This window comes from Pan paniscus, chromosome 3, assembly GCF_029289425.2.
Source record: "Pan paniscus chromosome 3, NHGRI_mPanPan1-v2.0_pri, whole genome shotgun sequence".
Classification (NCBI taxonomy): domain Eukaryota; kingdom Metazoa; phylum Chordata; class Mammalia; order Primates; family Hominidae; genus Pan; species Pan paniscus.
Window position 1 is genome coordinate 105750792 of NC_073252.2, and position 14529 is coordinate 105765320.

Sequence of the window (14529 nt, forward strand, 5' to 3'; positions counted from 1 at the left end):
AAGCCCCTTATAAAACCATCATACCTTGTGAGAACTTACTGTCACGAGAATAGCATGGGGGAAGCCATCCCCATGATTCAATTACCTCCCACTGGGTCCTTCCCATGACAGGTGGGGATTATAGGAACTACAATTCAAGATGAGATTTGGGAGGACACAGCCAAACCGTATCAACAACTTAATCTCTTACTACATACCAGTACAGTTTAAAGTGCCTTACACATCTTATTTCACTTTTTAAAGTAAAATGTTATGCTTTAGGTACCATCAATATCCTCATCAATTGTCCATGAGCCTTAGAGAGAAAAGTAATTTCCCCACAAACACATAACTGCTAGGTGGTGAGGCAGAGTCTGAACACAGAACTCTGAATGCCTACCAGGAGCATTCTGGAGTTCACCGACACTAAGACAAACACAAATGAAATGCCTGCTCTTTCCCAGTTGTTCTGTAGTTGCTTGGAACGAGGGCCTCTGGTTCACAAACATGGTTTGGTGGCCAGCTATATACCCCAAAAAGGCAAACACATTCACCTGCCCTTTAACAACCACATCCATCTGATTTCTACACAGAAAATATGAAAGAGAGCAGCACCAGTGCTTAGGGCCAAACCATCTCTGCAGTGGGTGGGAATTAATTAGGAGCACAACTGCAGGATGCTTCCAATTTTAAGGCTCAAAAAAGCCTCCCCAAATCTACAGTGAATGCTCTTCCCTGATACAGAACCTTGAATTTGCAGGTATAGAAAGAGTATGGGTGCGCCAAGGTAAGCACATCATTTACCCACCTCTGTGTCAAAGACCTAATAGCAGGAAATATGATATAAAAATCCTGTCCTGGATTGCTTTATAATATAGAAAGCAGTATTATAAAGAACAGCATCTGTAGCTTCTCTATTCTGCTCTTAAATAACTTTTTCTGTTATTGTTTAATGTCTCTCTCTTCTACACCATAAGCTCCTAGAGTATTTATTTATGGATCCTCAGCACATGGCATACTGGCATATAAAGATCCACAAACATTTTTTAAATGAAGTGAACATGATAAAAGTTCCGTTGTTTCATTATTTGCTGCGATACATGACATTCATATATTGGAAGTACACAGTATATATTTGGTGGTGTTAGGCTTAACCAGCTGATTCTTCCTTGTTAAGTTTCTTTTACTTCTGTAATTCTATACCAAAAATTTGTACCCAAAGACAGTTTGATGAATTGTTTTGAGAAGTATTTCTATGCACAGCGTTGTTTCTTTTAATTTTTGCTTTAAACAACTTTCTCTATTGTTTAAATCATGGTCGTGTATCATTGGTACAATGGTATGATACAATGGTCATGTATCATTATTTGCTGTGACACATCACCAAATACATACTGTGCACTTCCAATATATGAATGTCAAGTAAAACATTCTGAGATACATGACATTCATATATATATGAATATATATATGAATACATATATGAATATATATGAATATATATGAATATATACATGAATATATATATGAATATATATCTCTCATGTAAAACACTCTGACATATAAAGCATATTTATATGAGTGAATTATTCAAATAATATTCTATAGTTCCATTCAGCTTTAACATGCGAGTTTTATAATAAATAAAAGGTAAATTCTGCATTAGCATCTAGCTTCCAGAGTATTCAAAATAATGTCAAATCAAATTATACCAATATAATGAAACTATGCAGGCTAGTTTTGATTGACTACCTTTCTTTACATATTCCACTGCTATATTTACCTGTACTCATCGTTTTACATTTTAGTAAGCACTGGAAAAAATCGTCTAGAACTTTCTCTCCAAGCCGGCCTATATTAGGTAATTAAATCCATGTCTTACCAGCATTCATATCTTTAAATTTCTGCTTTAGCTCAGTAGGAGTAAGACGATACTGATCAAGACCATCATTCCAATAAACTCGATCCAAGACTTGAAGATCTCCTCCAATCAGCCAATCTCCTTGTTCCATCACCATCTAATAGGAAAAACAAATTTTTTTAATGGAAACCGAGATCAAAATAAGTAAAAACATCTCTCTCATATAAGCTAAATACAGTCGTTGTAAGCTACTCTCATCTTAAATGAGGTAAATCTGACTTATCAACTAAATTGACATTAGAGATGCTATAAAATTAGAATCGATTTTGTGATTTCCCAGAAAACTTGTGAAATAACTATCTTTACATATGAAAGGCAAACAAAAGCAATGTGAATAATTATACCTTTTCAAGTAACAAAAACATTCTTTTCATTATTATCATACATTTATTAACAGAACAATTTGTAGCCCTGGGTCACCCCACACTCTGTGTTCTCCAATCCTAACCTTTTGAAGAATTAATGATCATCGAGTTCGATACAAATTCATGCCTTCCAATCTCCACACCACCTCAAATTTCTTACAATTTTACTACTTTCTTTCCCTGCATCTGAAAGGAGGAGCTATTACCCTCCAGGACCTGTTCATCTTCACAAGGCAGCTCCAGCCCTCCTTTTCCCCATGAGGCTTTGGCTTATGTGCCAACAACGTGCCCAGCTTCTTTCTCAGTCTACCTTAACACACCTAACAACTGACAGAAATTTGACTTCAATAACATTCCACACACAACATATATATATAATAAATGAGGTACTTTGAAGAGAAATTATATTTCACTGCTTTCACATCAAACCACCCTGGTGAGGGCTCCCTTAGCCTCTACCTCACACGCTCATTATAAGTACATGCCTAAGCACACGACGAGATTGTATACTCCAAGAGCTGAAACACTGTGCCGGTGGTGTCCCTGGCCCTGCATTCCTAGCATCAGCACCTAGCTCAGTGCCATGTATACAATAGAGATTTAAAATATGTTTGTTGAATAAATATTTATCTGGACCAAAATGACAAGAGCATAAACACTCATCACACTAATCTAAGGTCCAATCTCTATTATGCAAAATATTAACAATTCCAATGAAAAGTCAATACACAGAAAATGCCCACATTTCAGCACAAACATCATTGGCAAATCAAGATAAAATGCAGCGAGGTTTTTTCAGCACCTTAATATAGGGGTGGTTCTTGCATGTCGTTCCCCACTGTCTGGCACAGCGCTCCTCTTTCCTGTGCTCAAAAAACTCTGGATTGCGAAGAATGGCCACACGGCGGCCCTCATACATCAGAGCAAATGCTGTACAGCCATCCAGCCTCTCTTTATCTTCATGAGTCGCAGTCAGAACTATAGGTACTGACAAGTTAATGACACCTCCTGCAGAGCACAAAAGAACATGAAGCACACAGCTTGAATTACTCAACACGCTTTACTTAACAACCACCTTTCACTTCAGGGGACACTTCAAATAATAAAAGGATGTAGATCCAGTGACAGTATTCAACTGGTACCTGGCACAGAAAAACGAAAGACAGAACAAGCTACAAGGTCAGGGAGAATGAGCAACGATCTCCCAAGTTTAAAAAAAAAAAAAAAAAAAAGGAAAAATTAAAAGAATCAAACTGTTTTTGGGTACAACATTTTGGTATAGAATTACATAAGTAAAATAAACTGTTTAACAAGAAAGAATCAGCTGGTTAAGCCTAACATCACCAAATACATATTGTGCACTTCCAATATATGAAAGAGACAAAGAACTACGTTTCTGGGCCTTTTCAGGAAAAACTTAAATCCTTGTTGATAACAGGATGACATAATAACTACAATTTATGTGGCAAGTTGATTAAGTATACTTGAGTATCCTTGAGATAGGAAGACAGAGCTATCCAAAAAGTTTTTTTAAATACAGTCAAATTCAAACTGATACCAGCTATCACTAACCAAGAAATAAAGACAGTAATGACTGTATTTAAACCAAAATGTGTTGTCAGTGATACTAAAGGCACAGTCTCAGCATGCAACCTTGCAAGCTATAAAAATCTTTTTTCTACTCATCATCTATGGGTTAGAAAAATAGTGTGCTCTCACATTCATATTTGGACTATTTATATACTAAAGAAATCATATTTTTTGGACATCATGGCATATCTTCTTTGAACAAAAGATGTCAACGAGAGTAATGATAACTGCTTGGCTGCTTTTTAAATTACTACCACTAGGTAAAGTGTAACATGGAAAATGAATAGGTAGATTTGCACCAAGCCCAAGACTAAATCATCATAAAGGAGGTAGTCCACAAGACTTTGCAATTAGTTCCAAGGAAGAAAATCAAAATGCATTATTTAATCCTTATGTTCTTGTGATAAAGTTTCTTGAGAAGAATGATTAGGAATTATGTTTTCTAATATCTATTTCACCACCCAGTTAAAAGAAGTCACAAAACAAAAAACTTGGTAGCAATTATAGTAGGGTTCTGTGACATTTAAAAATATTTTCATAAGGTAGTAAATTAATCTTACCAACAATATACAACACAAAATTAAAGCCTGCTGCATTATAATGATAATATGTTGGACATCATTTTTTTTTTTTTTTTTTTTTTTTTTTGAGACAGAGTCTCATCCTTTCGCCCAGGCTAGAGTATAGTGGTGCCATGATCTTGGCTCACCACACCCTCCACTTCCTAGGTTCAAGCGATTCTCCTGCCTCAGCCTCCCGAGTAGCTGGGATTAGAGGCACACACCACCACACCTAGCTAAGTTTTGTATTTTTAGTAGAGATGAGGTTTCACCATGTTGGCCAAGTTGGTCTTGAACTCCTGACCTCAGGTGATCCACTTCCCTCAGCCTCCCAAAGTGCTGAGATTACAGGCGTGAGCCACTGCGCCTGTCCAACATCAATTTCTCTGACAATTTTTTGTTAATGTTTTAAAAGAATAGGAAGGACATTTTTAGCCACATATTTCAGAATTCCTTAACTAAGACTCCACAATTCCTCATTAGAAAGCTCAAGCATGGGCTTCAGTACTGCAAAACGCAGCATGTACATGCCCTGGGTGGGAAGCAGCTTTCCACAGTGATCAGGCAAAAACAGCATAGAATAACTGTATGTGTTTTACAATCCATCCTCAGCCCTGATTCCCAGATTTTCCCTCTCTCTCTGCAATAAATAAGAGTCAGGACACGGAAAAACGAAAATGAGATCTCATGATTCACTTAAATAAAGTGTTCGGTACTGATATAACTTAGTCTTATAATGCTACCTCTATTAAGATGTTACCCTACTACTTTTTGTAAACAGTGACAAATCTCTGCAACTATGTAATTTCTCTTCCACATACAATATAATTTTGAATGTAAAATGTCTTACCATCCAGAAGACAATCAAAATGAAGGCACTGCAAGTACTCCCTCTCTCTCATAAAGCCATTCAATGGGGTTGCCCAACCTTCTGCCAAAACCTGCACCCACTGCATATCCACCTAGTAAATTTGAAAGTAAAGCAAAATTTTCTATTGCATGTATATATGAGCAAAAGCAGTGATGACCTTTAGGAATTTAATTTTGAAAGCAATGGAAACAAACAGTGTAAGGATGAGTACAGATTATACCAAACTAACAAAGAATAAGGGCACTAGGAAAATATTTCCTTCTCCTATTAAATTTAAATAACATTAGGCCTCCAAGTATTTCTAATAAAGACAGCCTCTCCTAAACTAGTGGTTCTCAAACTTTACCTCAAATCCCTGGAAAGCTTGCTAAAATGAGACTGCTTCATCTGCAGAGTTTCTAATTCAGTCAGTTTGCTGTGGGGCCCATGAATCTGTATTTCTAAAATGTTCCCAGAAAATGATAACAGTGATGATCTAACACTTTGATAACCACTCTCCTTAACCAAGAGAAACTTTACGGCCAGAGGAGGTGGCTCACACCTGAAATTCCAGCACTTTGGAGGCCAAACAAAGCAGGCAGATCACCTGACCTCAGGAGCTCAAGACCAGCCTGGCCAACATGGTGAAACCCAGTCTCTACTAAAAATACAAAAAATTTGCCAGGTGTGGTGGCGCATTCCTGTAGTCCCAGCTACAGGAGGCTGAGGCATGAGGATTGCTCGGGCCAGGAATCGCTTAAGCCCAGGAGGCAGAGGTTGCAGTGAACTGAGATCACGCCACTACACTCCAGCCTGGCAGCCTGGGCAGTAGAGTGAGACCATGTCTCAAAAAAAAAAAAAAAAAAAAAAAAAAAAAAGAAGTCATTGGGAGACAAGGAAACTCAAATGACCAACAAATGTATTGAAAAAATGGTTATTCTCATAAATCATCAGGGAAATGTAAAATGATGGCATAATCATTTCATAGAGAAGACTTCACCTTTATCTATAAAGCTGCATTTTATTTGACAGTTTGGTACCTTTACAGTGCACCCAAGCACACAGCTTATGGTCTCCAAAAAGGAACTAGGGCTGGCTGGAGAAAAGGCTGAATCCAATCATAGGGCTAGAAGGTATAAGGTGAGCCTGGAACATCTTGCTGAGCCAGGAAGCAAGGAATCTTCCCAAGATTAACAAAATCTTGCTGGAAAGACACAGGAATCACCCCACTGGCCAGCTAAGACCATTTAAACTTCAAAAGGAAAATACTGGCTGAGGTCACTTGATACACAATAAATAAGAAGAGCCTTGGTCCATCAAGTGACTCACAAAAAAGTGACCATAAAGTACTGTATTCTAAAAAAAAAAGGTGTATAGAATTAAGTACCTTCTGTTCTGTGGTCTTGTTAGGGAAAAAAAAAAAAAGGGAAGCCACTGCACTCCAGCCTGGGCAACACAGCGAGACTCCATTTAAAAAAAAAAAAAGAAAGAAAGAAACTTTAAATAAAATATTTTCCAAGAAAAGTCTCTTACCCATGACAGAGTACTCTTCATTTTACAGAGACTATTATTTCTTGAACTTTGAGATTTGTAGCATATCCCATTAGAACGTCAAAGGACCGATGAACAATGTACTTATCGTTAATGTAAGCTGGATATGCTCATTTTTTAACAGAGCATACAGCAGTGGCTCTCCAATGAGAAAGATAAAGCACCTGGCTGAGTGGAGTACAGTAAAATGCAGCCTACTATTTATTCCCAGAGTATGTTTGCCAATGTGTTCCACTGCAAAATCAATTCACAGGGAAAAAAATTGTATTCATGAAGAAATTTTTTTTTTTCCAAAACCTTTGATGGTGGCTACTACTTGTCTCTACTGGAATTCAATTCTAGATGGTATCTGTTAGGGATTGAATGTCTGTGTCCTCTAAAAATTCCTATACTGAAGGCCTAACCCCAAGGCTACCATACTTAGAAATAGGCATGTGAGGAGGTGCAAAGAATAGCAGTGTGCCTTCCAGATGCTCTGCCAATTGAAGAAATTTGAGAACCAATGAATTGAAAATACATTCCATTTAGAAAAAGCTACTGTCTTTCTGGATTCTAGAATCTGACATGTAAATTCATAGTCATTCATTCTCATTCTTCTTCTCTCTGCCTTTGTCTGCGTGTATTCACTCCATGCAGTCTGTAAGCAACAAATTCTGTTGTTCTTTTGCAACAGTTCACTTCCTGAGCTGCTCTGCTCTGTAGTTCTCCCTTCTTGTCACTCCCTGGCATGTCTTGGTTTCTGGTCAGAGACCCAATCACACACACAAAGTGTACCAATATAATTTACTCCCATCAGGGATTTGGTAACAACTTAAAGAGTCTTTCTCTAAGCCTAGAAGTTTTGTTTTGTTTTCCTTTCTCTTTACTTTCAGATATGGCACTTCCTTGGGTATTTTGGATTTTTACTATATTAAAAGAAAGGATGGGGAATCTAACTTCTAGTCCAAATACTTATTTTTAATCTCCCTTTTTTTAAAGTATACATAAATGATACAACTTAAAATTCTCTAAGACTTGAAAATGATAAATTATAGTTTCCATTCTCATCATGCTTAACTAAGCAGTTGTATTGGGAAAGACAGCTAATGATATCATCAGAGCTAAGATACACAATAAAATTATTCTTAACAATATAAGACAGAGAGAGTCAAGTTTTGGCAAGGGATTAGAAAACATGTCTGAAGGGGAGAATGTTTACTTAATTACTATGGATTAGTATTCCTTGACCTTTTAGAACCCATTATTTCTGATAAGCCTAAGGATCTCATGTAATATTTGTTCTTTGATAATTCAAAATAAATAAGTATTATTACTCAAAGCAAATCAAAGCCATGGTAACTTGGGAACATGGTTGCACAAATTAAACACATTCCCCATCCTTAGAAATTGTGACATATACCACAACATCTTTGCCCCCCAGCTAATACCACCCCTGGCCTCAAATACTGCTATAAGTCACAAATTTAACAAACTACTGTATATAAGGCTGTATCACTTAGTGTGAAAAGTAACAAAGAACTTACTTTATTAATTTTCAGTGCTGGTAATGTTTCCGCATCTGTTTTCACCAAATGAAGTTTATTTTCTGGCACATATAGTTCTTTTACTTCATAAGATGCATCCACAGGTACAATATCCTATATAACAACAGAAGTACAATTTAAATGTTTGATTCAAGAATTTAGAGTTCACCAAAGGGTATGTTAATGAAGAAAATCTCTCAAAATAAAACCAAAAAGTAGCATAAAAGAAGGCTGTGAGTGCTATGTTCCCCTCAACCAATACTCTCAAGCAGATAGTATCCCACATACAAGAAGTAATTAAGCCCAATGTCCCATTATCTAGTGGGAAAGAATAAATTCCTAAAATATACTACATATGTCAAAGTCAGGCAACTACAAATGAGAGGTGGCCTCAAATAAGAGGTAACAACAAAAAGAATTTGGAAACAAGCAAACAAAAACCACCTGAACCATCATCCTTATTATCTTTACCATATCACAAAACCATTTTATTCCAGCTTTTATATATACCTTTATCACCACTGTCAGGAAAGCCACCTTTTACCCAAGCAACACGGTATTCTAGAATGTCAGCTTTACTTCCACCACTGTGGTTTGAAAATCAGAACTTTTTGATCCCACACGAAATGCAGCCTGGAATTTTTATCCAAGCTCCATATACTCATTTATAAAACACTGGGATGGTGTTTTTCCCCATTTATACTACAAGTACATATTTGTGATAACAACATAACCATTTACATACTGCTCATTAGGAGCTCTTTACAAGGCTTGTTCACAACACTTGACATATTCCTGAGAATAATTACTAAATGTGTTTAATCACTTTAATTTGTTTTAAGCCAAATCTGTCAGGTAACCTCTACAACCATGCAAAATTGGCACTGATGGAGGGCTTTTCATACATGTGTCCAATACTTTGTTATTCAAAATAAAGTAATTCTCAAAAGAATGAGAAGATAAGCCAGACTGGGAGAAAAATACGCTCAAAAGTTATATCTTTAGATAAATGTTATCCAAAAATATACAAAATAAACAATTAAAACTCACCAATAAGAAAATGAACCCAATTTTTAAAATGGGCAAAAGACCTGAATAGACATCTCATCAAAGAAGACACATAGATTATAAATAAGCATATGAAAAGATGTTCAACATCATACGTCATTAGGAAATTGCAAATCAAAACAAGATAGCACAACATACCTATCAGGATAGCCAAAATCCAAAACACTGACAACATCTAATGTTGCCAAAGATGTGGAGCAATAGGAACCCTCATTCATAGCTGGTGGGGATGCAAAATGGTACAGCTACTTTGGAAAACATTTTGCCAGTTTGTTACAAAACTAAACATACTCTTATCAGCAATTTCACTCCTTCATATTCACCCAAATGAGTTGAAAACGTACCTCCACTCAAAAACCTGCACAGGGTGTTTAAAGCAGCTCTATTCAGAATTGCCAAAAGTTGACAGCCACAATGTGTCTTTAGTAGGTGAATAAACAAACTGTAGAACATCTAGACAATGCTATATTAGTCAACTCTAAGAAGAAATGAGCTCCATGAAAACATGGAAGAACCTTAAGTGAGAACTGCTAAGTGAAAATAGCCAATCTGAAAAGGGTACAGACTATATGATTCCAACTACATGATGCCAATTTTGCTGTGAATCTGAAACTTCTCTAAAAAAAAGTCTGTTTTTTTAAAACAATACAAAACAACAAAAAATGTAATTCAAGATGAAAGAACTGGATTTTTAAGGACACTCTCCACTATTTTTCCTGAGGAATAGATGACCTCTAGAAAGAAACTTCAATTTATATTTGGTCTTACATGACATGTTCAGTAGAAAAAAAAGGCAGATATGTCAATCAAAGCCAGATGACTTCATGAAAGACCTAGGTGCTACCACTCAATCAATCAACAACTATGGGTTCTGAAAATGTAAGAACTATCCTCTTACATTTCTCCTACTTTCTCACACACCCTGTTTCCTCAAAGATGGAACAAGAGACAGTTCAGCAATGGCTAAATATGTGCCAAAATCAGGCTCCTCCTACTGGTAAATTCAAAGTCTCTGACCTTTCTAATAATTAAAAAAATAAATAAATAAACAAGAAGAATAAACATCAAGGAAAAGAAAAAGTAATATTCAAAATCAAAAGACAGACAAGAAATAAACACCACTAGCTACAACAGCAAATTCAGCCAGCTGCGCTGCTCCTGGGGTGTAGACATGAACGGCACTTTCTGGAGGCCCCTTGTCCCTCTAGGGTCTCACTGTTCATAGGAGGAAAGCAGAAAAGTGTGTGAGGCACAAACCCGGCACAGCATTAGACACTTTGTATACCTTCCAAATCTTCTGCAATTAAGCTTCCAGCAGGCACCCATAGCCAAAAGCTATCTATTGTGTTTACTGAGGGTAAATAATACAGGAGGGCATTAAAAAATAATGGTGAAGGAAGAAAGCTCCACCAGCTGCTTCTATGTTCTCTTTGTAGATGCACTAATGGGGCAGATTATTTCTAATGAACCCACACTAAAGAGGGCATATCTTAAATTTTGCCAAGGAGTTCAAAGCAGTGACAATTAAATATACATAGTTTATACATAATACCAGGAGGGGAAACCACATATAGAAAAAAAAAAAGGACTCTTCCTTAAATCTAGCATGAGATATAGCTTATCTTCCAACTCCAGAATTATTTTAATATATGTATTTTAAATTATAAAACAGCAGTAAAGAGAATCTGGGAGATTCTCTTTATGAGAAAACCAAATCACCCTGTATCCCAGATATGGTTATCACTGTCATTTTTCTGTCTTCCCTTTGATCTGGTCTCCATCCATAGGTCATATAGTTGAGAAGTATTGAAAACTAAGGTATTAAGTATTTTGTCACACAAATTTTTCTTATTTTCATGATTTTATTAAACATAATTCCCAAGTTTTTAGTCAGCATGTGATCTTCCAATGCGTTGGTAAGGTTCTAGAGAAAAATAAAAGATATTCAGCATGTCAGGTGAGCCTAAATAGTTCTATTAAAGACAAGTAAGCAATTTGCAACCAACTGTTCCAAACCCTGCCACTGTGAATAAATCACGAGCCTCCATTTCCAATGCTGAGGATCCCTTAGCAGGATATGCAGTCTGGGAACAAATGACAAAGGACTCCAGAGAGGAGAAGAATCTCATTCTCAACTTCAATGGTAAGAAAAACTCTATATAAAGCTTTCTTTGCCATCTCTGAAATGTATATTATTGTAAGGATGGGATATCTTTTTGTATGCTGTGATGGGGCTTGACTACTCTCCCCCAGGTTTACTGCTGAAAATTGTCACAATCCTAGAGAAGCAGAAGAAAGCATGCAGCAGACACATCTTCTGATTTTTACTGGCTACAACAAGGCATGTTTAGCTGGTTTCCTAATCCAGCATCCCTAGTTCAGCTCACAAAGACTGAAGACCAGCGGCAGTGTGCACAGTCCACTGCAATGCTCCAGGCACAGGGCTGGGACTGTTCTCTTCCCTCCAACCTGGAGACCCCACAACACTGAGGGCACACTCAGGTGCATCTCTGCTTCCTCTGAAGAGATGGTCCAAATAAGAACTCTGCACTAACGAATGTTTCTATAGATGATGTCTACCATTTCCTTCCAACCATATCCCCAAGTTAAAAAAAAAAAAAAACTGTACAAATAATTTGCGATCAAATCTGTCTCCAAGGTAACTTGTTTGAACATGAAAAGGGCAATATCTATACTGTAAGCCCCATCAAATTACTGAAATATTTTGTGCACTAATAAAGTTATTCATAATTGAGCACAATTTTATTAATGTGCTACTTTACATGTATTAACAAAGGCTATAACCACTTTCTTTTCAAGAAGGGAAATTTTTTCATATTTTGTTTTTGAGTCAAAATAACTTTTTCATTAGAAGCATTTCATAAAACTCTTCCCTTTTCAAAATTCACACCCAACAATATTTTTAAATGGATTTTAGCCTCACAACTTCAATACAAAATTCTTCTGATACCTAACCAATGCCAAAATAAACATTCAAAAGGTTGCTACTGTTTTTCTCTTCTAAAAAAGATACAGAGAGTGAATGTTTTGGGAATTAATGCAAAAATAGCATGAATCAAGAGGAACTGGGAGCATCTGCTCAGTGTGTGAAAATGAGTTATACACAGATTCTATGTGTGAAGACAAAAGGACTCAGTCTCTTACAGGAATATAAAAAGAATCTTAAACATGCAGATGCTGCCAGCTTCTAGCACATTCCAGTGACAAATCTCAGTTTCCAAAACCACTACTAAACATCCGAAAGGAGCAAAACCACCTCAAAGTGACACAAGATATCTGGACAACAGAAAGTTGGTCCCCGCCACATGAGCTATCCACTTTATTTGGGATTCATTAGGATTTCCACAGACACAGCTATTAGAAACAACGTGCTCTTCTTCAATTTGTACATATAAAACCCTTTGCTTCATGAAATGTCCTTTAAAACACAAAGAGATCACAAGCCAGGCCAGGAAAAAGTCTGCACACACCTGGACATCTCACCTCCAATCTGAAAGGCTCCAGTCACCCAGCACTGAAGGGTAAAGGGGGCTCAGGGAGGCCCTAGGAGTCCTCCTGAGCAGGGGATCAGTAAATGACCCACACTCTACTATTAATGAGAGGTGAATTCCATAACCTGTAAGTCTAGAGATATTATAAATTTATAAGTATTAATTTAATTTTAAAATGTAACACGGGGTACCCAGAGCGTTGACTTTGACAGTCTAACATCTAACATATGTTGTATCCAAAAACAGACAACTGTTTTTGTTTTTACCTGGACACTGGCAGGCAGGGCAAACAACATGCACTACATGAAAGTGGTAGCTCTCGCCTCTCATTTTAATCTTCCTAAAGAACTCTGAACATGTTAATACAATGATTCCACATTTTAAGTTTTCCTTTAAATACTTTCTGTACTTTTTTCTTGAGCCAAATCTGCTCAACAGATTTGAACACAAGGGCACATTCATATTTTTATGTAATTATTAAATTTCTATTATCTAAACTACATGCATCCAAAGCATGAACACCAAACGACATTCTGGCAACACTTTAAAACTGAGCTGCAAAGTCTGGCTTTTATGTGTAGCATAAAACCCATTTAGAGCACTAAACCACCATTTCTTAAAAAGACAAACCTTTAAATAATTTATAGCACTAGTAAATCTAGAGTTCCTGGTAGATTTTAAAACAGTATTTAAAATATCACTTTAGATTAAAACCAGCAGCAAGAAGTCTACTTCCTTATGTCATAACAAGCCAAGTTAAAATGCAATACCAGCAGGCCATCTAGTGACCAATTTAGGGTCTAGAAAAATAAAAAAATCCTGATTTGTTAGTGTTTTCTATTTTCTTAAATACATACCAAACAAAGAAAATGAAGATGCTGTGAGAAAACGCTAAGAAATGCAGTCTTTATATGAATGACCACTTTATCTATCCTGATTATATTACATAGCCACAGTGAAAGAGAAGGCAACCCAGAAAATGACAGAGAATTCTTAACTATGTAAAGTACCCATGGTAACCAAAGGACCCATCATCCTATATTACCCATTGTACAGCATACTAAAAACATTTTTCTTGGACAATGAAATAAATACTGTATCTTACTGAAGACCATTAAACAATTCCAGGTACAATTCACTTCAGAAGAGTCTCTCCAAAGGAATACAGAGGAACAGATAAAAGCAAACTCTACTTACCACTATTTTTCCATGAAGACAGTGCTTTTCAAATACCTTCATTCTCTGGGAAGTCCCAGACCATAGTACTTTCTTCTCTCTAATAAAAAGTGGTATACAATTGGAAATACATACAGTGTTTGGTCTTTGTCCTCAGTTCTTGGCACAGAGCTCCTAACACCCTTGAAATCCCCTAAGTGATCAATGTGGCTTTGGAGTGCTGAGGAGAGGACTCTCGGCTGAAGGGCTCCTAGACAGCTTCATGATGGGAACTGGGACCAGAAAGTCCAAGTCACCATCACAGGGTTGAAACTTTCAGCCTCACTCTTCTCCCCTGACCTCTGGGGAGCAGAAAGGCATTAGAGAGATTGAGTTCAATCACCAATGGCCAATGATTTAATCAAATGTGCGACGTAAAGCCTACATAAAAACTT

General features: G+C 36.7%; 1 protein-coding gene across 2 annotated transcripts in view; it reads right to left on the minus strand.

The window, feature by feature from the left end:
• The window catches only part of PAPSS1 (3'-phosphoadenosine 5'-phosphosulfate synthase 1), a 106384-nt gene that overhangs the window by 37926 nt on the left and 53929 nt on the right, over positions 1 to 14529 (minus strand). For both annotated transcript variants that reach the window (XM_003829990.5, XM_008955360.4), the window contains exons 6-9: positions 8340 to 8453; positions 5266 to 5377; positions 3068 to 3273; positions 1862 to 1997 (exon numbers count right to left, since the gene is read on the minus strand). In XM_003829990.5, coding sequence (XP_003830038.3) covers positions 1862 to 1997; positions 3068 to 3273; positions 5266 to 5377; positions 8340 to 8453 — 568 coding nt within the window. The remainder of the gene's footprint in view (positions 1 to 1861; positions 1998 to 3067; positions 3274 to 5265; positions 5378 to 8339; positions 8454 to 14529) is intronic.